The sequence below is a fragment of the Notolepis coatsorum genome (genome assembly GCF_963971535.1).
Source record: "Notolepis coatsorum genome assembly, chromosome: 8".
Lineage (NCBI taxonomy): Eukaryota > Metazoa > Chordata > Actinopteri > Aulopiformes > Paralepididae > Notolepis > Notolepis coatsorum.
In genome coordinates this window covers 81,246,031-81,270,573 of record NC_140172.1, presented here as the reverse complement: position 1 = coordinate 81,270,573, position 24,543 = coordinate 81,246,031, and the positions used below count along the sequence as shown (strand labels likewise).

Sequence of the window (24,543 nt, the reverse complement as noted above, 5' to 3'; positions counted from 1 at the left end):
GGTCCTTTGACACCAAAACTATTAACAAAGAGTTTGCCTCTTTCTATGCCCAACTCTATAGGACCGAGCGACCCGATGGTGCTCTCCCTGACATGCAGGCCTTCTTCGCTGAATTACACCTCCCTAAGGTATCGAAAGATTAGAACTTGCTCCTTAACGCCCCAATTACGAAGGAAGAAGCTCTGGGCGCCCTTAAGGCTATGCCATCTGGTAAGGCGCCGGGTCCGGACGGTTTCGGATGCGAGTTTTATAAAGAGTTCGGTCATATTCTATTAGATCCCCTGCTGGCAATGCTTAATCACTCCGCTGAAGTGGGAATACTGCCCCAGTCTCTACGGGAGGCTAATATCTGCCTTCTCCTTAAAAAGGGTAAATGCCCTGAGGAGTGCGCCTCCTATAGGCCTATAGCCCTACTCAATTCGGACCAAAAGTTGCTTTCCAAGATCCTGTCCATGCGCCTGGAAAAAGTACTCCCTTTTATTATTAATGAAGATCAGACCGGTTTTATTAAGGGTAGGAACTCTACCGACAACATGAGACGGCTCCTCAATATCATCCAAATGACTCGTGAGACAGACCACCCCGCGGTGGTTCTGTCTCTCGACGCGGAGAAGGCGTTTGACCGTGTAGAATGGCCGTATCTATTTTTAACCCTCGCTGAATTTGGCTTAGGTGACACCTTTATTGACTGGGTCATGGTTCTTTACAACTCGCGAATGTCGGCGGTCCTGACTAATGGACTTAGGTCTAGCAACTTTCCTCTGCAGCGGGGGAACCCCCAGGGGGATCCTCTTAGCCCTTTACTATTCGACATGGCCATAGAACCACTCGCACAGGCCGTAAGGCAGTCAGCCGAGATCTCAGGTATTAGAGTGGGCGGGAGGGAGCACAAAATCACCCTTTACGCGGACGACGTGCTGATCTTTGTGTCTAAGCCTGACTCTTCAATTCCATGTCTGACCCGCATGATTTCCACATTTGGAACCTTCTCGGGGTACAAAATAAACTTTTCCAAATCCGAAGCAATGCCACTTGGGACACTCAAATCTATCCCGATACTGCCCGAGCCCTTCCCATTTCGCTGGTCGCCCTCCGGCTTCGTTTACCTAGGAGTATTTGTGACACCCACCTATGATACGTTGGCTAAGGCCAATTTTCCCCCTCTTTTAGACACCATAAGGGCAGACTTAGTTAGATGGGCCCCCTTACCGATTTCCTGACTGGGTAGGATTGCCCTCGTCAAGATGAACGTACTCCCCAGACTGTTGTACCCTCTTCAAATGATCCCAGTGCTGCTGACAAACAAGGTTATCAAGGTGCTGGAAGGCTGGCTAAGCTCATTCATTTGGAATGGGAAGAAACCGCGTCTGAAAATGGCTAAATTACAGATGGATAGTGAAGATGGGGGTCTAGACCTACCTAATATTAGACACTACCAGCTGGCGGCACACCTTAGGGTGATGGTCGGCTGGTTCAGAGCAGACCCACTGTCAATATGGCTGGACGTTGAATCCTCGCAATCTAAGTCCCCCTTGTGGAACCTACTATTTATCAAAGACTTTAGGTCTGTGAGGAAGGTGTGCTCCAACCCCATCACATTATGTTCCGTCAAGGCCTGGAAGACTGTCCGTAAGGTGGAGGGCCGAGCCAAGCTGACCTCTCCTCTTACCCCGATTGTAGACAATCCCGACTTTAAGCCAAACCAAGTCGGCGGCGGCTTCAAGACCTGGTATAGGCAGGGCATAACCGATCTTGGCCACCTGTTTGATGGCCGGACCCTAATGTCCTTTACACAGCTGCAGCAGCGATATGGCCTATTGAAAGCGGAATTTTTTAGGTACCTACAAATTAGGCAGTTTATCACCAAGGACACCTCACTTTTAACTGACATCGCCACCTCGCAGGTGGAGAAAGCCCTCTCCTTACAGATCCCCAAAAAACAAATATCTATCTTCTATAGTACTCTGAACCTTAATTCATCTTTATCTTCCTATGTTACTAAACAGTCCTGGGAAGAGGATTTGGACATAGAAATCACAGATGCAGACTGGCAGGATACGTGGACCTACGCAAAAAAAATCTCGGTTTGTAACCGCACCAAGGCCATCCAAATTAGAATATTGCATCGCATTCATATTACCCCCGCCCGTAAAAGTAAAATGGATCCCAATACGTCCCCACTTTGCTTTAAATGCAAGATAGAGATTGGAAATCACGTCCACTGTTTTTGGACCTGTGTAAAACTACAGAGCTACTGGTACGACGTTGTAGAAGAACTGTCTGACATATTTCACACCCCCATCGAGCTGGATCCCCTCTGCCTTTTGCTGGGCCTCCCAGATATTCATGTTACCAATTCCAAACATAAGAGACTGTTCAATTTGTTGACATTTGCTGCTAGAAAGAACATCCTGTTGTTTTGGATCAAGGACGAGGTCCCGTCAATGAGGTCATGGCACAATATCATAATGGAATGTATCCCCTGTGAGTATATTACGTGTATGCTGCATTCCAAGTTGGACACTTTTTATGAGATCTGGGACCCCTATCTGTCGCATATTGGGCCTGCACTATCCACCACTGTGCTCGCCGGATTTCCCCATTACCAGTAACCTCCCACTGCTGCCTTGTTTTGTCTACGGTACTGGCATTGTAAATACTGTACATGTCCTATTGACTACAGTGGCACTGTACATGTTCTCTTGACTGCGTTAATACTGTACATGTTCTCTTGACTACAGTAGTACTGTACATGCCCACTTGACCACATTGATACTGTACGTGTCCTCTTGGCTACAGTAGTACGGTGCATGTTCTCTTGACTACAGTAATGCTGTACATATACCTTTGACTACAGTGATACTGTACATGCCCTCTTGACTATAATAATACTGTACAAACCCACTTGACTACATTGATACTGTACGTGTCCTCTTGGCTGCAGTAGTACTGTACAGGCACTCTGGGCTACTAGGGAATACACGGTCATATGCACACGTTCACAACACACATATATGCATGTACACATAAAACATATGCATAGGTAAAGCACACGCACATATGGGTAGGTAGAACACACGTATATATAGCACACGAGATAAGGCACACACGTGAAAGCCACACTTATTTTATTTTGTTTTATTTATTTTATTTTCTATTGTCATTTCCTTATTTAATTTTTATTGTCTTTTTTCTTTTCTGTTTGCTTGTCTTGTAATGTTATTACTGTTGTTAGTGTCATTATTTTTATTATTATTGATGGTATTGTATTGTGATGTCTTGTTCTATGTTGAAAATTGAAAATAAAAACATTTATAAAAAAAAAAAAAAAAAAAAAACATGCCTAGGGGTGGTCGTTAGGCCCGAGGCGCAGCCGAGGGTTGTTAGACCCCCCTAGGCATGGTTTATTGTTCACAAATCACGACTGCAAGTGGTGTAAAGCTTTTATACAACTGCCACATTAATCCAACCTTATTTCTATACAATAAACACACATTAATCGAAGATTTATTGAAAAAACCATCCCCCAGAAAAAGTAGTTCCCACAACTACAAAAAAGACAATTTGCCTCCATGTGGAAGCAGCTTGAAGTGCATCCAACCAAACTAACACATCCAACTGTGTATTATTGGAATGATTGAGAGAAGTTGCCTCATGTGGAAGCAGCTTGAAGTGCATCCAACCAACTAACACATCCAACTGTGTATTATTGGAATGATTGATTGAAAATTTTATTACCAGATGCAGAATGGGTACAATACAGTACGGCTCAATACACACAATTGTTAAGGGAATGCAGACCTACTTTCCATAGAACTTCATTCTTAGATGCTTCTATAGAAGGTAGGTCAAACAAATTAAAAAGTTTTCTTTGCCCTATAGGAAAAAAACGTTTTCTTCACCCTATTCTTTTATTTATTTTTTTAAACCTACTGTAGAGGGCCTAAACTTAACCAGTTGGAAACCAAGCATACAGTAATAAAATTAGCAATCAATCAATCAATCAACTCAATAGGCCATGCTCACTTAGAACAGCGCAGCACCCAGCTCTCTCTCTCAGTCCGACTATCCCCCGCGTTGCAGGCAGAGTGTGTGTGTGTGTGTGTGCGTGTGTGTGTGTGCGTGTGTGTGTGTGTGTGTGTGTGTGTGTGTGTGTGGGGGGGTGTGTGGCGGTGGGTGGAGACTAGAGCGAGCGCTGACAGTCGAAAGGAAAAGAAATTGAAAAAAAAATTGAAAATTAATCAATCAATCAATCCGCGATTTTTCTTTTGTTACAGAATGATTCAAGACCCATCAATTACATCATCCAACATTGTTTAAACGACTAAGACATTCGCTGTGACAGAATCGCTTGATATTTAGTCGTTTAGTCGCTATCAACATATCCATTTGTAAAGATTATTGTCCACCTTCTTGTGATCCGGCGGAGTGATGTGATGTGGTTCGGTTGTGGGCGGGTCCTGGGCCAGCAGCGTGGAATTGTTGCTAATAAAGACGTGTAAAATGACTGTTTCAGCCAATCAGAATCAAGAAATTTGCATGCCGTTGTATAAATCAAACTAACACACACACACACTGTACTGTTTCAAAACAACACTGCTCTGTTCATTCTATTTTTTAAAATAAGTACATTATCTGTCTACATTTATTTAGACTAACATTATTTAAATATTGAGTGCAACTGTGGTGGATTAACGTAATTCGGTGAGTTGGAACTATCTATGGGTTGGGGGACCGCACGGACAATTTAGCGTCACGGACCTCTCGACTCTAACGTTAACGGAGTTGATAACATGCAGTGGAAAAGCGACAATAGTCCCAGTTGGAGTGAGTAAACACAGTTGTATGTTAGCCTTCTTGGATGTTGAATAAACGCCTATCATTGTCTTTCAACACCCGCCTCTCAGACTTCCATTTTCTCCTCTGCTAGCTAGTAGCTACGGTAACATTTCATTGGCTGTATTAGCTGGCGGGCTACCATAGTTAAAACGTGTGTTGTGTTGTACAAACTGCTAACGTTATGGCAAGATATGTGTAGGCCTATGTAATGTTAATGGCTATGTTTTTAAAGTCGTAATGACGATTGATTTATATTTGGCTTGCCATTTCCACAAACTGACTAGCACCTGGTGCAGCCACCTCTCTCGCCTCCGTGCCAAATCAATTTATTTTATTTTATTTGCGCATCCCCGGCCTGAACCGTACAATACACAGACGCCCCGAACCGTGGAGGTCGTGCCGAACGGTGTATGGTTCGAATGCGTATCGTTCCACCCCTAGGAGGCACAGATTAAACGTTCTGACTGCCGAAACCTTTAGTATAAAAAAAATATAATAGCTAAATAGCTTTGATGCCTGATGGGCGAACACATGGGTCTCAACATCACTGCACATGTTGGACAGAGTATGTGACACATGTCTTGATGAAGACATCAAACTCATACTGTAGTACAGCATTACCACCAGGAGGGGGGAACTAGATGTAGGTATGTTAGAAGTTCAAGTTCTTTAATTGTCAAACATACAACAATACAGGGGGCATTGCAGGTATTGAAATTATTGTGTTTCGAGCTCAGACTCTACAGTGCACAATTAAGAAACATCAATGAATACAAGAATGGTAACAATAGGTAGGTGAGCCGTACAGTATTGTACCCATTCTGCAATCTGTTAATAAAGTTTTCAATCAATCAGGTATTAGTAGTAACATCAAATCAATTATAAAATGAGGTGAGATAAAAATAGTCTTGCGTGTAGTGCAGCAGTTCTCAAACTACGGGTTGCGACCCAAAGTGGGGTTGTGGGTAGGTGACAGTGTTTTTTTTGTTTTGTTCTGGCAACACATTTTGGCTAAATATGCCTCGTTTTATAAAATGTTCCAATAAATATGCATGATCAATTCAATGTGTGCTTTTATTTTGATATTCATTATTTCCACGTTGAAATTATGCGATACATTAAGTGTGGGGTCGCCAAAAAAAATCCTAAATCAAATCGGGTCGTGGTGTAAAAAAGTTTGAGAACCCCTGGCAGGGCTGTACGTTAACTTTTTTTTTTGCACATAGCACTGGTGCTACAGAGGTTGATAGTTTTGTAGCACAGGCCAAAATCTTGTAGCACAAGTATAAAACGTGTTATATTTGTAACAGTCACAAGTGTGCCTATTGTATTTGTTTTATTTAGTTGCAGTGCCATGTTTGGCTGTCATTTTCATGCTGACAAGTTGACGTCACACAGCCAGACACGTTACATGTAAGGAATTATGGGATTTGGTGTTGCGTGTATGGACTCTACTAGGGGTGGGAATCACAAGTTTCATCACGATACGATATAGATTCTTTGGACAACGATACGATATTTGCCTATATCTGCCATGATACGATGCAGGTGCCTGCAATCGATAGACGATATCATAAGCCCATTTAACACAATCAGTAACATTTAGATCAACTCAAAAAAGGTAACAAAAATATAATAAAATTAATAGACCTCCTGTTCACTATAAAGTGCCATGTTTTGATATATTGAGCTTTAAACTTTAAGAAAATGTTTTTGGAACTCACAACACGCAACCTAAAACCCCTTCCTCTCCCAAACCGTTCCTGCAATTGTTTTATGTTGCATGATGATCATGAATACATTTATTATGTATTGTATTTTTTATGTTTAAATATCAACATTACCTGTCCACCCTCAGTACATTTACTATCAATATAATATACTCGTCTGACTTCACCTGATCTTTTCAAACACACACACACACACACACAGAAGGGAGAATGCCTGCCCCCCTCCTCCTTCCCAGTCCCCACTCTGCTGTTCTCTCTGGCTCCGATCAAGGTTAGCTTGTTGTTAGCTTACGCTAACGTAACGTTAATTTCGGACTTTAACACTTTCCGTGCCACGGGTCCGGTGCCCCGGAACCCTGTTGAATGCCACCACCCACTTCAATGATAGAGCTCTCATATTTGTGAACGCATAAACTATATCTTAAATTATGGCTACCGGTATGTGTATAATATGGCCGTTGCTTATCAATGACTTGTTTGCAGTCAACATTGTCGAAACGGATTTTTATTTATTTTTTTAATAATCGGTTCATTTCCGTTTTATACCATTTTGAAAAACGCTCTGTTTTATGAAAGTTCCAGAACATTTCAGAAGATTGTGATAAAATTCACCCTTTACTGGAATATACTGGAATACACAAAAAAATGTCATTTTTCGGCCTATTTATGAATCGTTTTCAAATAAACGCTAGATTATCGATAGTATATGTGTACTTATGCACGCTATAGAAGCGGGCTGAAAAATCGATTATCCATTTCCTGATCAGCACACACACACATGGGGCCCACGTTGATATCTCTGTGAAAAAAGCTCTGATTATCCCAAGACTGGTAAAAATAGATTCCTTGCCTCAGATCAGATGTTCTCCAAAAAGATTATTCCAATTCCTGATCGCCATTCCAAATATCGATAGCGTTTATTGATCCACTGCTGGGTGGTCGAAACACAGATTCCACGCTGTTCTGATGGTCCACAATGAATCCGATCGGCTCGAGTTACATGCCTGAGAAGTAAAATGTGGAAGCAGGATTTTCTTTTTTCATGCGTTTCATTCAATTCAAAGGGGTGCAGTACCACACGGAGAGACGATAGGGGGCGGTATTTTCCCAATGGAGCTCAGAGAGAGTTCCAGTGGTAAACAGGAGGCTAGATTGATGAAATATGAATGGCAATCGCTAATAAAAAAAAAAGAAACGCTTAAAAACGAGATCTCTAGTCGGCTGGCACTCAACAGTTGGCATGAACTAACGAGAACTCTCGTCGTTGGCACTGAAAGTGTTAACACGGCGTGGTCATAAAGGAATGGCGAGGATTGCAAAGCATGTTAGATGCATTTGACCCATTGCGGAATAAAACAGAAAGGATTTGTTTTGGGTCGCGAAATAGGCACACTAGCCTTGCTATGTTGCAATGTGCGTGTTCCAGACGCTACTGCTACTACTGAGACGAGTACTGCTGTGTGCTGTGGAGCCGAGCGGATACGACACCACAGGATTGCCGGAGCCATAGATGTTATGGCTGGAGCTGCGCTTAGGCGGAAATGAGAGTTGCCACAGGATTTTCAAAATAAGAGTATCGATATGAACCGAATGCCTATAGTGCTACTGAAGTAAATCCATTCTTGCACAGACCGATGTTACTGTAGCACGCACTGTACAGCCCTGCCTGGTGTAGTGTATGCATGATAAGGTGCGGTGCATGTGTCTTGTGTGTTTAAAAAAAAAAATTATATGGCTATCTCCTGTTCTTGTTCAGGAGTGTTGTGGCTTGTGGGAGAAAGCGGTCCCTGAACCTGCTGAACTGGTGATGACACTACAAAATGTGACTGGATATAATTAAATAATATAACATACCGTAATATCAGGGTTCCCACAGACATTGCAAAATGAAATTCAAGGACTTTCAAGTACTTTTCCAAGCAAAAACTTTCATTTTAAAAGGGCATTTAAAAGGATCCAATTCACTTTTAAATGAGTTATTTTTATGAGAAAAAAAAATCTGATCCAATATTTATGGTACCAATTTCCGAAAACATTTTAATTTTGACACTTTAATAATAATAATAATGACTTGGATTTATATACTTTAGATAAATATATTAAAAATATTTAATTTCTTGATTCAGAACAATTTTATCATGGATGAACAAAACTTTCAATGCGAATGTTTGATTTGAATTCCAAGGACTTTTTAGCACCTTGTTAAAAAATTTGCTGTTTTCAAGGAATTCCAGGCCTCGACTTTTTTTTGTAAAAAATCAAGCACTTTAACACATTCAGGGCCAGACCCGAGATATCTCGGGTTAACTCGCCATGCGCCAAACCCGAGAAATCTCGGGTTTTAATCGCTATTCGTTTTATTAGCTATATCCATTAATTTTTCATCCATCCAGCCTGATGTTATCATTGGTAATGGGTCTGAGCTTGCAAAGGGCAAATACCGCCGCCTACGCCTCCCGGCTGGTATTGCACATCATTGGAATCCCTCTGGCTGGGGCTGTGCATCGATCTAAGAAGTCCGGTCCAGGTTTTCCTTCTCGGGCAAGAGTAACGTTTATCACACATGGACTGGGGACACTCGGAGCAGCGTGGATTATGTTTTGGATATAACGTTGGATCAATAAACACGATCAATATTTGGAATGGCGATCATGAATTGGATTAATCTTTTTGCATTACATAAGATGTGAGGTAAGGACTCTATGTTACCAATCTTGGGTTGATCAGATGTTTCTTTCACCGCCATCGGAGCGTGTGTGTGTGTGTGCGGTTCGTGCCGACCAAAGTACGGAGAAGCGATTTTTGAGACCCTGCTTCTGTTCGTGCATGACACCACATATAATATCGATAATCTAGCGTTTATTTGAAAAATGATTCATAAATCAAGCGACAAATGGCACGATTTCTAAGGAAATACATTGAAGCTCGATTTGCTGGAGTTTTTTGAGATTAGACAGAACGCTCTAGAAATATATTCATATAAAACGGAAATGTATGTATGAAAAAATTATCCGTTTCATGCATATTGACTGGAAGCAACTCACTGACAATCAATGTGTTAATTAGGTCCATAGCTATAATATTTCATATATTTTAAGCACTCGCAAGTAAAGCTATCCCTACATTGGAGATAAAGCACTGCCGCTTGACGGGCCATCAGCACCCTCTGCTGTTGGCCCCCAATGAGTTAAGGACCTTATGGTTGCATGGGTAGAAGATCACAGGGTCAAGGCCTAGCCAGGACACGGTCCAGTAGGAAGGAATTCATATACATAATTTTTATACTTTAAAATGTTTGGAGATGTACAGCTTTTATCTGAGAGCGGACATTTTTTATGATATGAATGTTTCTGCTGCAGAGAAAAGACAGACTTCACAAATGAAAACCTTTTATTTGGAGAATACCAACAAGTGTCAAAGTGATAATGGTTACAAAGCAGAATTGTAATATTGTAGAATTGTAAATAGAAGGCAGTCCTACTTTTATAGACGTTTATAGACCTTTTACCATTTTAGCTACTTCTGCTTTAGAAAACCCAAGTCATACTACTAGACCTTAGACATTACTAATATAAGGTCAAGACACTTCAATAAATAAATCAGCATTCCACTACATCACAACAATATTGTCAGAATTAGGCCATGAACATGTCGGCTGTCTTTGCCAGTTGTATAGGCTTCCTCAGTGTAAGGAATGGAGAATCTATGTATAGCATACGGAAAGGCGAATGAATGCACTGATCAAATCCATAAATACAGCCAACAATTACACTTCAAAAATATGTTGAAAGCTATTTTACATTCAGTTAATTTTGAACATCCGACATGACATTTGACCTTAAAAGGAGACACTTGTACTTTTAGTTTTGGCCACTATATAAGAAGCTTGACCCAAGCGACAATTTTAACCTGTGAATTAACCACGTGAGAAAGAAACACTCCACTAGCTTTGCGTTGAAAACACAGACTCCAAGCCAGGATAGGGGTCTGAGAAGAGGCAGGATTACTCAGACAAATCAAGAAATCACTTTGTCAACTATTGTTAATAATAACAATTGTATGGCTACATGACATCCATGAGAATCCAGTATCCAAGTTGAATAAAAATTATTCAAAACATCAATAACTACATATCGTTCTTCCTGTTATCTAGTATCCACACAAATACATACCAACGCTACTGTAAGACAACACTCATCTATCCTATTCCAACAGCCAAGAGATAAGTCCATGTTGCAATCATATAGGTGACCAATAGCCACAGTGGATGATCCTGGTCTGCTGGTCTGTCAGCTCTAGATGTTCCATGCTGGTCTGTCAGTTCTAGCCTGTTCTAGATGTTCCACGCTGGTCTGTCAGCTCTAGCCTGTTCTAGATGTTCCATGCTGGTCTGTCAGTTCTTTCACCACAGTATGTCCCGTATGCTTGTTCCTTCAGATTAACACATTAAACCTGGGGAGTGTTTCACGAAGCAGGATGAGCAGGTTTAGCCAAATAACTTTGAAAAAGATTCAACTAGATATATATTTTTAGTCCAGGACTAACGTTACTCATTCCGGGCCAACCACGAGTATAGTCGGGTTAACTCGCCATCGCTTCCGTGCCAAACACGAGTATAGTCGGGTTTTAATACCATTGCATTGAGTCCCCCCCCCCCCCCCCCCCCCATCATTGTGTTTTGGACTATAACGTTGGATCAATGGACGCAATCGATATTTGGAATGGCGATCAGGAATTGGATTAATCTTTTTGCATGACATCAGATGTGAGGTAAGGCCTTTATGTTACGAATCTTGGGGTAGTCAGATGTTCCTATCACCGCCATCGGAGCGTGTGTGTGTGTGTGTGTGTGCGTGCCGTTAAGTACTTTCAAAGTACTTAGAAGCGATTTTTCAGACCCCGCTTCTCTTCGTACATGACACATACTATCGATAATCTAGCGTTTATTTGAAAACGATTCATAAGGGGGAGCTCCCGTAGCTCACCGCATATCTCGGCGCCATTTCTGCGTCAGGGAAAACCGTGCTCGTCACGGATCTGGGGGACACGAGTTCGATTCCCGGACCCGCCGTCATTTCTCAGAATGTCTTCCCCTGCTCTACATCCCATTTCAACCTGTTTCTGTCGGTCATGCTTGACCAGAAAAAGCGATAAACGCTAAAAAATAAAGTTTTAAAAAAGAAAACGATTCATAAATCAGCCGAAAAATTACAACGTGTTTTGTGTATTCCACTAAAGGGCTATTATCGCGGATTTCTCTGGAATTACTAGAAATCTCCAAAACTATACTCTTATTCAAAACGGTATAAAACGGAAATGTACAGATGAAAAAACAATCCGTTTCGTACATGTTGACTGCAAGCAAGTCATTGATAAGCGACGGGTGTATTAGACCCATAGCCATAATTTAAGATATAGTTTAAGCGTTCGCAAATATCCCCGTCCTCCCATTGACTAAAGCGCTGGCACGGAAAGGGCCATCAGCAGAGGGCGCTGTTGGCCCGGAATGAGTTAAACTTAATCCATATTTTTAGTCCAGGACTAATGTTAAAATTAATCCATGTTTTTAGTCCAGGACTAACGTTAACGCTTAATCCATGTTTTTAGTCCAGGACTAACATTAAATTTAATCCATGTTTTTAGTCCAGGACTAACGTTAAGATTAATCCATGTTTTTAGTCCAGGACTAACGTTAAGATTAATCCATGTTTTTAGTCCAGGACTAACGTAAAGCTTAATCCATGTTTTTAGTCCAGGACTAACGTTAAACTTAATCCATGTTTTTAGTCCAGGACTAACGTTAACTCTTAATCTATGTTTTTAGTCCAGGACTAGCTTTCTGTGAAACTGGCTCGTAAATTCTTAAACTGAATGGAATTCCCTTCCAAGAGTCTCTTCAGAATGAATTAGTGTTACAATGAAAGCTTCTTTGTTCAAAGCAACATTCCTCCTAACAGGCTCTGACTGTGAAATGGTTAAAACATGTCTGCCTTTATATATATAGCCATAAAAACACACAAAGCTTTATAAAAAAATTATATGTAAACAGACTTAAATCATACAAAATTCAACTGAATAGGACATATTTATAAAATAATCCCAATGCATACTTTGGGGTAACAACAACTCAACAATACATCCTTCTCATATCCCACCCTGATCCAACCTATCAGGACATTAGAGGCTACTGAAGGAGATACAGTACCTCTAAATACTGCTCTTCTTTTTGATCACAGGCATGTAGATACATTTCAAATTGAGGTGAAGAAAAACTATTTTCAAATAGAAAATACTAAAAATGGCTTAAAACAGGCCTCAGGTTTGAAGCCATTTTATTTGTTCACTTGCTCTTTCTTTCAGCAAAGCTAAGCAACTGTGAAAATTAACAAACTAAACATCAGCCAATAGCTACAGTTAAAAAGATACAATGACATTCTGAACCAGGCACATGTCACTATGTGGGGTTAAACGTTTCTGTATTTGGTCTGAAATGGCTGTAGAATCCACCTGGCTGCTACTAACAGCACCCATTGGTTTGAATGAGGAATGCTAACAAATGATAAGAAGCGGTTATTCCAGAATGATATGAAGAGGATGGGATGAAGCTGGGAGATGACTTCTGACAGCACCATTGGCCTCCCAGATGACTTCTGACAGCGCCATTTGCCTCCCAGTGGTAAAGACTACTTTTGACCATGCCATTTGCTTCCCAGTGGTTTTCTGACAATGCTGGCCCATCCTGGCCTTGTCGTTCTAACCGGTATGGTATTATTATTAAATATATTAGGGAGGCAGCAGGATCAACTCACTTTCAATTCAATTAATTTGGGAAGTGGATTTTCTTTCAAATTCAAATATACATGTGGCATGAAAAGGTTGTAGCATCCAACCTACTGACAGGTAAAGGTTGTAGCATCCAACCTACTGACAGGAGGTAACCCTAAAGGTTGTACCATCCAACCTACTGACAGGTTGTACCATCCAACCTACTGACAGGTTGTACCATCCAACCTACTGACAGGTTGTACCATCCAACCTACTGACAGGTAAAGGCTGTACCATCCAACCAACAGGTAACCATAACCCTGACAAGTAAATGGCTGTTCTATCAGCATGTACATACATCTCAGTTAAAAGTTAACTGATTGAATTGAAAGTGAACTGATCCCAACCCTGAATGATTTCCCCATGATCTGGCAAGTGACTGGTAAAGGAAAAATAACTAGAATTCAAAATGTCATGGTATAATTTCTTTCCAAAGCACTATGTATGTGGGTTAGGCTGTGGCCAGTGTTGTAGTCAAGGACTCAGACTCGAGTTGGACTTGAGCACTGATGACTCCGACTTGGACTCGAGCATTGACTGCATTCAGACTTGTTAATTGATAAATAGTTAGTTATTTATTATATATATTTTTTTGTAATAGGCCCTAAATATTGATGGCTATAATAATACCGTAACATTATCATTTTGTGCAAGGGCCGACACGTGTGTTCCACCTACATGCGGATTCATGTCAATACCCTCATTTTCAGTACTTAACCACATAAGCATTGGGGCAGCCCGACGGCGGGCCATCGTGCACACGTCGCGGCACTTTGCCCTCGTCTGTCGGTCTGCGTTTTCACCGATCAACCAATACATACATTGTTGGAAAGTTGAATTTGCTGACTTACGACCATCACCCCACTCAACTAATTGCGTGCTTCCAGTCTCGAGTTACAAGACAAAACATCCGACAAGCTTCATTTAACAAGCCGTTCTGACGAGTGACCACGTCCGGTTTGGTTGGGTCCTGAACGGACCAGTCACCGCTGATGGCGGAAATGATTGACCACCGTTGTAGCCAATAAAATTCTGGAGCGAACGCTATCCCATGCGGGGGCTGATCGCAACAAGAAAGGGAAGTCCTTTGTTTTGACTAGAACCACGGAATAAATGGAAGCAGACGGCCATTTTGGATAATCATGCCGAATTAACGCCGGTACACACATTACAAAAACCTTTGTAAAACACATTTTCCGTGGGATTGTTATAAACTTTGGACCTGTATTAGATAAGACTTCAGGCTATGGTTACTCTATTTTATTAGCACTCAGAGTGGTTCTTCTTTGTTGTGGAAGAAGGATCAGAATGTTTCCTTTCAAAAAGAGACCAGATCCATGCATGTGCTATAAGTATAAAGTATAATAAATCGCAAATGACTGAGGCGGCTGGGTGGCGCAGCAGACTAAGTGCTTGTCACCAACGCGATAGACACTGGTATCGAATCCAGCTGTCAGCGTTGCCTCCGGCTTGGCCGGCCGTCATACTGGCTCAATTGGCAGAGTCAGCGGGAGGGAAGCCGGTGGGTGGTAATCTGGTTGTTGTAAACAGCGACTCCTACTCCTCGGTCAGGGCGCCTGCACAGCGAGGAAGGGAGATGGTGAGGGTAGTGTGAGCCTCCCACACGTTACACCTCACCAATGAGAGTCCGCGCTGGCAGGTGAAAAGAAGTGGCTGGCTGACTCTGCATGTATCGGAGGGGACATGTGATAGTATCTATCAACCCTCCCTAGAACGACCAGTGGGGGGCACATGTGAGCAACGGCCAGGAAGGGGAGGGGGGAATTGGCATGACTAAATTGGGATGGGATAAAATCAAAGAAAAACAGGAGAAAAAGTGGATAAAAAAAAAGAAAACGCAAATTACTTTGGGTATGCAATCATCAGGCGTGTTGTGCAAAACTAGCCCCATTTTTGCCAATATGTGGTTAACATGCCTAAAAAGACGCCCTGAATCGTGAGTTTGCTTACACGGATTTTACATTAAAAAAAAACGGCAAGAGAGCACTTCTAGATATTCGATATATAAACAGAGTGACTATTGAAGAGAAGACCGGGACAACCTCAAACTTCAACAGCCATCTGTGGAGTGGACTCAACCTTGATGACTTGGACTCAGACTCGGACTAGAGTAATGGGGACTCGACTCGGACTTGACTCTAGCTCTTCTTTGGTGACTCGGACTCGAACACTGGGGACTCGAGACGGACTAGAGATTTAGTGACTCGACTACGACACTGGCTGTGGCTACATTGATCAGCACTATGTATCTGGTTATGCTCTGGCTACATTGATCAGTACTATGTATTTGGGTTATGCTCTGGCTACATTGATCCACTGTATCTGTCCGTCTACATCTGTTTTGAATTAATTTTCAATGAGTATCCATTTGTTGGACAAGGACAACGCTGTGTTCGTCTCCGCAAGATTTGTGTCCGTTTTGACAAGCAGAAAAGTTTGGAGCTTGAACTTTTGGAACTTATGGATACCAACCGCAAAGCCGTCGTTTCTGCAACTTGAATGATTATGTTCTAATTTGAAAATAAACCAACGGACAGTAATGCCTTCTAGATCAACGTAGCTACAGCCTTGGTGGCATGGTATATTCCTTCATCTTTCCACATCATCAATGTAGCTAGAGCCTTGGTGGCATGGTATATTCCTTCATCTTTCCACATCATCAATGTAGCTAGAGCCTTGGTGTCATGATATATTCATATTTCTAGACATCTGGCTATAGATCCAGAAAGCAGAAAGTATTGATTCCTCATGTTACAAATCTTATGGCATTTCCACATTTGCTTCCTTTCAGAAAGAACAATATGTTTCCCAACTCGTCAAGAACACTGCTCCCCTACACCCATCAAATATATAATTAAATATATCTACTGAATACATGTGAAAACTACAGACGACCGGGTGTAGGAGACAGAGGGTAAATGGTTTAATGTGTTAAGAGACAGAGAGTTGAAGAGATGTCTTCTGATCAATAGATGAATGACACAAGGTTAGTGATTAGTAAGAGAGAGAGACAGAGACAGAGAGAGATAGAGAGACAGAGAGATGAAGTGAAGAAAGAATGAGAAAAGGAGAAAACAAGATCAGAGAAGGAAGCAATGACGAGAGCAAACACCCCAGTGGTTGTCAGCTGAACAGAGGAGGGACAGAGGTGACACCCAGGGAGTGACAATCAGGAAGTGACACCCAGGAAGTGACAACCAGGAAAGTAGTGGCCTGAGTCTTTGCCAGCACACCAGGAATGGTAGAGGAGCTGTTTTGGATTGGTGGGAGAGAGAAGGCCAGAAGGGGGGGCACGACAAGGAGAAGGGAGGTGGAGGAATAACCTCCATGGCTTAGGCCTGAAGAAAAGAGAGAGAAACAGACAAAAAAGACAAACGGTACACATTGTAAGATTAAGAGTTCAATGATAAGAGATGCCTACTCTATATAGATTGTATAATGGGAGATCAAGAGGGGGCGAGTACAATCCACTGAATGAGCAGAGGAAATCTGATTGGATAGGCTGATTGGTTGTCATGGCAGGAATAATCAACAAGGAAGTAGATTAGTTCCACACAGAAAAGGAAAATGCATGTGAAGCTAGCCTAGAGAGCATGCAAACAAATAGAGAAATACAGAGAAGCAGTTAGCCTAGCATGCAAACAAATAGAGAAATACACAGAAGCAGTTAGCCTAGCGCACATCACAGCCATGGACACGTCAAAACATGCATTTTACCAAGAGCACATATATGTTCATGATACCACAAACATGCACGCATGCTAGCTTTACCATGCACTACTACTGCCATTTCTAGACTGTTGTCTAATCCAGTGTTTCTAACCCTAACCCCACTACTGGGCTGATATTAAAACTGATACTGATATAGTATAACACTAAAATAAATGTAAAGTAGCCAGCCCAGCAACCAAGTAAACAACAAGACCACAGGTTGAGAAACAATAGTCTAATGTCAACTTTAGTCTATTTATGACCAGGCACAGACTTTAAGTCTTGTTGAGCAATCTTCAATTTTATTATAATATTTTTTTACACAATATGAAAGTACAGGTTCAGGATATAACCGTAAAAATCTATAAAATATGTATCCTATTATACTGTATGTATATATTTTCTTTTTGCAAGAATAGAAAGATAGATTTGGTCATAATTATTCCTTTCCATTAACATTATGATATATTCACCTTAGAATAAACTGAGTAGCATAGATTTTTGCTAGGGGGGTTGGGTTTCTTCATTGAGTACTTATCCTTATCATTAGGGCCCAAGTATCTTGTGTTTTATTATAAATAGGGGGAGTGGGTTTTGGGTGGAGTGAAGCCTGGTCTGGCTCTTGAGGGTAGTCTTCCTAGGTTCTGGGTGGAGTGAAGCCTGGTCTGGCTCTTGAAGATGGTCTTCCTAGGTTCTGGGTGGAGTGAAGCCTGGTCTGGCTCTTGAAGATGGTCTTCCTAGGTTCTGGGTGGAGTGAAGCCTGGTCTGGCTCTTGAAGATGGTCTTCCTAGGTTCTGGGTGGAGTGAAGCCTGGTCTGGCTCTTGAAGATGGTCTTCCTAGGTTTTGAGTCACCACCATCCTCTCTTCTCAGTCCTCAGAATAAACTGAGTAGCATAGATGTGTGGCAAGGGGATTGGGTTTCTTCATTGAGCGTTTATCCTTATTAGGGCACAAGTATCTTGTGTTTCATTATATCCTGATGTTTCTAGACAACAAGGATGCTGCCAGCTTGGCGCTTTTGTAATTCCACTTCTTATATGTGTGCAACTCAGTATCTAGAAAGAGATTATATTAACCTTCACGGTATCTAGAAAGAGATATTACCCTTCACAATATCTAGAAAGAGTCCCAATACAACCATCTACATTCCAATACAATCCTCTAAATCGCAATACAACCACTCTCTACACCCCAATATAATCCTCTACACCCCAATATAATCCTCTACATCTCAATACAACCCTCTACATCTCAATGCAACCTTCTACATCAACACAACCACTCTCTACACCCCAATATAATCCTCTACATCTCAATAAAACCCTATATATCTCAATACAACTATCTACATCTCAATACAATCATCTGCATCTCAATACAACCCATGCTATATTTTATGTTTGTATGCCAGTGGTGATGTTCCAAACAAAATTTCGTTGTACCAACAATGACAATAAAGATTCTATTCTATTCTATTCCATCTCAATACCAACGTATTTTTCACCATTAGTATTCTGTTCATTTCGTATTGCATTTTGTTTACTTCGTAATGTATAGAGCTTGCTTAATTTGTATTTTGTGTCTATGCCTCATTTCTGGCTTATTTTTCCCCTTCCTGATATCTGCCAACAGCGCTGTCAGGAGTGCAGACTGCTCCGCGAGCCAAATGCACTGGAGCAAACTCCACACATAATGGGCGTGTCTGCGCTGGTATCTCATCCGCGCAATGTCCTTAGTGGATAGCTTGCAAAGACGGAGCAGATACCACGCGCAAACCCTGCGCAGTTAAGGGTGCAATTCCCACCGCGCAATCCATTCTTAGTGGATCCCGCCCTTAGTAATGTACCTCAACAACCTGGAGTGGCTACATGGCTAGTAGCAATCATCTCTATCCCTGCCTGCTGCCTCATCTCTATCCCTGCCTGCTGCCTCATCTCTATCCCCGTCTGCTGCCTCATCTCTCTCTATCCCCGTCTGCTGCCTCATCTCTATCCCTGTCTGCTACCTCGTCTCTATCCCTGTCTGCTGCCTCATCTCTATCCCTGTCTGCTACCTCATCTCTATCCGTCCGCTGGTTTATCTCTATCCCTGTCTGCTACCTCATCTCTATCCGGCCGCTGGTTTATCTCTATCCCTGTCTGCTACCTCATCTCTATCCGTCCGCTGGTTTATCTCTATCCCTGTCTGCTACCTCATCTCTATCCGTCCGCTGGTTTATCTCTATCCCTGTCTGCTACCTCATCTCTATCCGGCCGCTGGTTTATCTCTATCCCTGTCTGCTACCTCATCTCTATCCGTCCGCTGGTTTATCTCTATCCCTGTCTGCTACCTCAATGATGTTGATGTTTATGTTTTAATGATAACAATCAAATAAGAGTATGTATCTTTAATGTGTTCCTTACGGGAATTGCTTTTGAAATATTCAGCCTTCCTACTGTCTCAATGAAGAACCTTCTCTCCCATGTCTCCCCTACTCCGTCTCCCTCTCAGCCTTCCTACTGTCTCAATAAAGAACCTTCTCTCCTGTGTCTCCCCTACTGTGTCTCCCTCTCAGCCTTCCTACTGTCTCAATAAAGAACCTCCTCTCCTGTGTCTCCCCTACTCCCTCTCAGCCTTCCTACTGTCTCAATAAAGAAACTCCTCTCCTGTGTCTCCCCTACTCCGTCTCCCTCTCAGCCTTCCTACTGTCTCAATAAAGAACCTTCTCTCCCATGTCTCCCCTATTCTGTTTCCCTCTCAGCCTTCCTACTGTCTCAATGAAGAACCTTCTCTCCTGTGTCTCCCCTACTCCGTCTCCCTCTCAGCCGTCCTACCGTCTCAATAAAGAACCCCCTCGCCTGTGTCTCAGCCTTACTACTGTCTCAATAAAGAACCTCCTCTCCTGTGTCTCCCCTACTCTGTCTCCCTCTCAGCCTTCCTAGTCTCAATAAAGAACCTCCTCTCCTGTGTCTCCCCTACTGCGTCTCCCTCTCAGCCTTCCTACTGTCTCAATAAAGAACCTCCTCTCCTGTGTCTCTACTCTGTCCTCCTCTCAGCCTTCCTACTGTCTCAATAAAGAACCTCCTCTCCTGTGATTCTCAGCCTCCCTGCTGTGTCTCCTCACCCGCTCCTTTTGAACAGATTAGTAGGTGAAGGGGTCTTTATTATGGTGGTCTCATGTTTCTCTTTGTGTTTAGAAGCATTAACAGCAACACGTCATACAACCACTCATTAAAACAAGACACTGGCATCTCATTCGCAAGCACTGAACAGAACATTGAATTAAATCAAAAGAAACCAAAAAAACACGAAGGACTAGTCCAGAACAAACAGACACTCAATCAGCATTATATATTTGACTAAATCGATGTCCAGTTGACACTTGAAGGAATAGGGTACATTGGTACAGATACACATTGAGACGCTCCAACTACAGACCCAGCTAGGACTGAACAGAATGTCTGTTTTAACCAGACCCAGGTGGGCCTGAACAGAATGTCTGTTTTAACCAGACCCAGCTGGGCCTGAACAGAATGTATGTTTTAACCAGACCCAGGCTGGGCCTTGAACAGTGTCTGTTTTAACCAGGGCCAGCTAGGACTGAACAGAATGTCTGTTTTAACCAGACCCAGCTAGGACTGAACAGAATGTCTGTTTTAACCAGACCCAGCTAGGACTGAACTTTTGATAGGGCAGAATTTTGAAAGATTATGTCTTTTGATTTCAATAAGAAGATGTAAGGGCATCAAGCTTCATTATATTGGATTCTTACAACAGAAAACAATATTTCCTTGTTCATGGCCATTTCTAATCCCTGGGCATGGTCTGATTCTGTTCGGAAAGGTCGATGTCATGGACTGATGGTCAAACAGTAATTTATCATTTGCATAATGATGTGCTTTAACTAGGGCTGTCCCCGACTAAGGATTTGGATAGTCGACTTTGATTGGCCGAAATCAACTACGACTACCCCCCAGAATGCAAAAAATATATATATATATTAATATAAAAAAATCATTCCATTTGGGCTGTGGGGGGTGCTTAATGTCTGAAGGAGTCGACTGAAGGGTTCTTGTCCTCTGCGAAAGCATGCAATTGGTGCACTGATGGATACATCTTGATATTTGTCTAGTCTAGTGTGTTCATTAGATGGGTGAAATCCTCTTTCAGTACCTTCAGTGTTTTCTTAGGCAGTTAGCCTCACTGGTATGGGCGCCATTAGCGTTAGCCATGCGTCTAGGCCTCTTTGCTTTTGAAAAATATAATAATAATAATCAGCAGTCGACTACGGCTCCTTTCGATCGATTAGTCGACTATTCGACTAATCGGGGTCAGTCCTAGCTTTAACACACGACATGCGAGAACAAAGGGTGTTCTGTACCAGTCAACCCTATGTCTTCAATAAGGCCAGCGGGCCTGGGGTCACGGAGCTGTAGGGGTCACGGAGCTGTAGGGGTCACGGAGCTGTAGTGGATCTGTACTCACCCCATTCCACTCCACGCCCATACTCACTTCCTCTCCGGTCTCCGAGCCACCGCTCTCGTACTTGACGCCGGACAGACTCTCTCTGCTCCTCCGTCTCTCTCCGTCTCCATCCTTCAGGATCTCCACCACGCGTGTTTGGTGGATGGGGTCGATGCCCTGGTGGTGGAGGAGGCAAAGTGTTTTTAGAAATAATCTTCCTGGACTTTTACTTTTAAAACATTGTTCAATATTACACTTACTGTAGATTTCTGTATATATTTTTTTTATATTAGAATGTACAGATGCAGCTCAATAAATTAGAATATCGTGGAAAAGTCCATTTATTTCACCGCATTGATGCAGTAATTTGTGCAAAAGGAGCCCCAACTAAGTACTGAGTGAACGTAGGCTCAGGCTGACATTTCTATATTAAATATATATTTTCAATTTTTTATTGGTCTTATGTAATTACGGTATAAACATTTTCTGAGACACTGAATTTCATGAGCTGTAAGCCATACTCATCAAAATTAAAACAAATAAAGGCTTGAAATATTTCATTTTGTGTGTCAAGGTCAACTTTATTTATATAGCACATTTAAAATCAACCGAAGTTGTACCAAAGTGCTGTACAATACAAAAACAGAAATACTAAAAGAAATACAAAATACAGTATACACAAAGTCATAAAAACTACAATAAAATGTTTAAAACAATCACGACACAACCAGGGATGTGTGGCTTACCAAGCCTCAGAACCCCAATAAAAACAGGTGAGTCTTCAGCTGTGTTTTAAAACTCGTAGGGTCTGGGCAGACCTAATTTGCAGTGGAAGACTGTTCCATAATTTAGGGGCAGCCACCGCAAAAGCTCGATCGCCTTTAGTCTTTAGCCTAGACCTTGCGACATCTAAGAGTAGTTTATTTGCTGACCTCAGTGCTCTAGCAGTGGTACAAAGATGGAGGAGTTCAGCTAGATACTGAGGGGCCAGACCATTTAAGGCCTTGAACACAAACATAGCCATTTTCAAATCAATTCTGAAACGAACAGGGAGCCAGTGCAGGGAAGCCAGTACTGGTCTGATGTGCTCACACCTCTTTGTGCCAGTCAAGAGACGTGCAGCAGCGTTCTGCACTAGCCGCAGGCGTCGCAGGGAGAGCTGGTCTAGACCCACATACAGGGCATTAGAATAGTCCAGCCTAGACGATATAAAAGCATGGATGACCCTCTCCAGGTCATTGGGAGAGAGGTAGGGTAGGGCTTTACCTCAGCTGAAAAAAGGAGACTTTTACTACAGACCCAATCTGTCTGTAAAATTTTAGATCAATGTCAATGTCAAAGGTGACACCAAGGCTTTTTATAAAATTTAGTTTTTTGGCATCGAGGGATAATTGTGTGTAATGAATCTATAATCTATGAGAGTTTCGCTTTTTGAATTTAATTAGTGAAATAAATAAACTTTTCCACAATATTCACAGTTTGTGGAATATTCACAGTTATTGCTGTCATCTTGGCCAGGTCTCCCTTGCAAAAGGTGTATCTCAATGGGACTTCCTGGTTAAATAAAGGTAAAAATAAAAGAAAATTAAAAAAAGTCAAATTTATTGAGATGCACCTGTATATACATAACATAGGAAATCCCTGACCGTATTTATTATTATTATTTTATTCTTAGGCTTATTTTTTATTCTTATTCGAGACTAATATTTGTCTACCTAAATGTTTACTGTGAAGTATTTGTAGTGCCAAATTTCCCTCGGGATGATTAAAGTATTTCTATTCTATTCTATCTATGCCTTTGAGAGAGAGATGCCGTCCACTGCTTGAGAACAGAAACATGGTTTTCCTGATTTCAGAGCTATTTTTGGACATCCCTTTGTTGCAGAAAACGCTTAGAATTCAGTCTTGTTCCTTTGACTTTTGTATGCGATTAAGCAATCTGAGCTGCTTGGTTGTTCAGGACCGATGTGTGTCACCACGTAGAAACCAGTGAAGATATCTCTACTACAAACACCACGTAGAAACCAGTGGGAATATCTCTACTACAAATGAATGGTGAAACCCCCCCTGGGGTACACTGGGATACCACAGTCTGGGTGTGGAGTTATGAGATCAATTACATACATGTTTGTCCTCTTCTGATGGAGTTATGAGATGAATTACATACACGTTATATTTAGTATAGCTTTGCACTCTGCTCTATTGGAACTGTCCCTTTAATCATATGCAATCATGAACTTTCAACCACATGCATGCACCCCCACACCTGCCTGGCCACGCCAACATCCGCTCACACATAAGCGGGGCCATGGCCATACTACCAGCTCCTTCCCTACTTTCACCACCTGGAAGTACGTGCAGGGCACCCCTTGAGATCAAGTGCTGAAGTAGTTAGTTAGTTATAGGAGCTGTGTTGCCATTGTCTTTTGTTTTTCCCTCTCTCACTAATTTACAGGAGAAAGAAAGAATAATGTCGTCACCACCGGAGAGTCTAGAGGATTATTCTGACCTCCACCGGCGCTTCACATTCGGGCTTCCTCTGGGCTTTCCTGCTCCACGTTTGTGGCAGGCAGGTGAGCCTCAGCGGCGCCCGGAGGAGAGTGCGCGTCGCTGGGCAGTTCCCCCGCCAGCGTTGCTCTCCGGCTGTGCAGCTGGATACTATTGCCGCGAGAGGCAGTCGGCTGGTCTGAGGTCTCTCTGGTGGGTGGTGTCTTGCGGCGCAGGCTCTCCGCCTCTGCTCGCTCACGTCAATTGGCGGTGAGCGGCGGGGGGCGGACGGTCTAAACAGATGTGTCAGTTGTGCGGGTCGGCTGCTCAGGCATACGGCCCTGCAGAACAGTCGGCTCCAGGTGAGGATTCCTCCGTTACCTCTCCATCGCGTCCGATACAGATACAGTAACTGGCCGTTAGCCTGTAGCTAACAATTAGCCGGTAGCTAACCGCTGGCCTATGACTAGCCGTTAGCCTGTAGCT

General features: G+C 42.3%; 1 protein-coding gene across 5 annotated transcripts in view; it reads right to left on the bottom strand.

Annotated features, from left to right (window-relative positions):
- Positions 1-24,543, bottom strand: part of klc1b (kinesin light chain 1b) — an 84,024-nt gene that overhangs the window by 9,798 nt on the left and 49,683 nt on the right. For 2 of the 5 annotated variants that reach the window (XM_084320885.1, XM_084320886.1), the window contains exon 13: positions 21,592-21,747. In XM_084320885.1, coding sequence (XP_084177011.1) covers positions 21,592-21,747 — 156 coding nt within the window. Of the gene's footprint in view, positions 1-16,626; positions 16,754-21,591; positions 21,748-24,543 lie in introns of those variants that run through there. The other 3 variants (XM_084320887.1, XM_084320889.1, XM_084320888.1) reach the window with 2 other exon arrangements.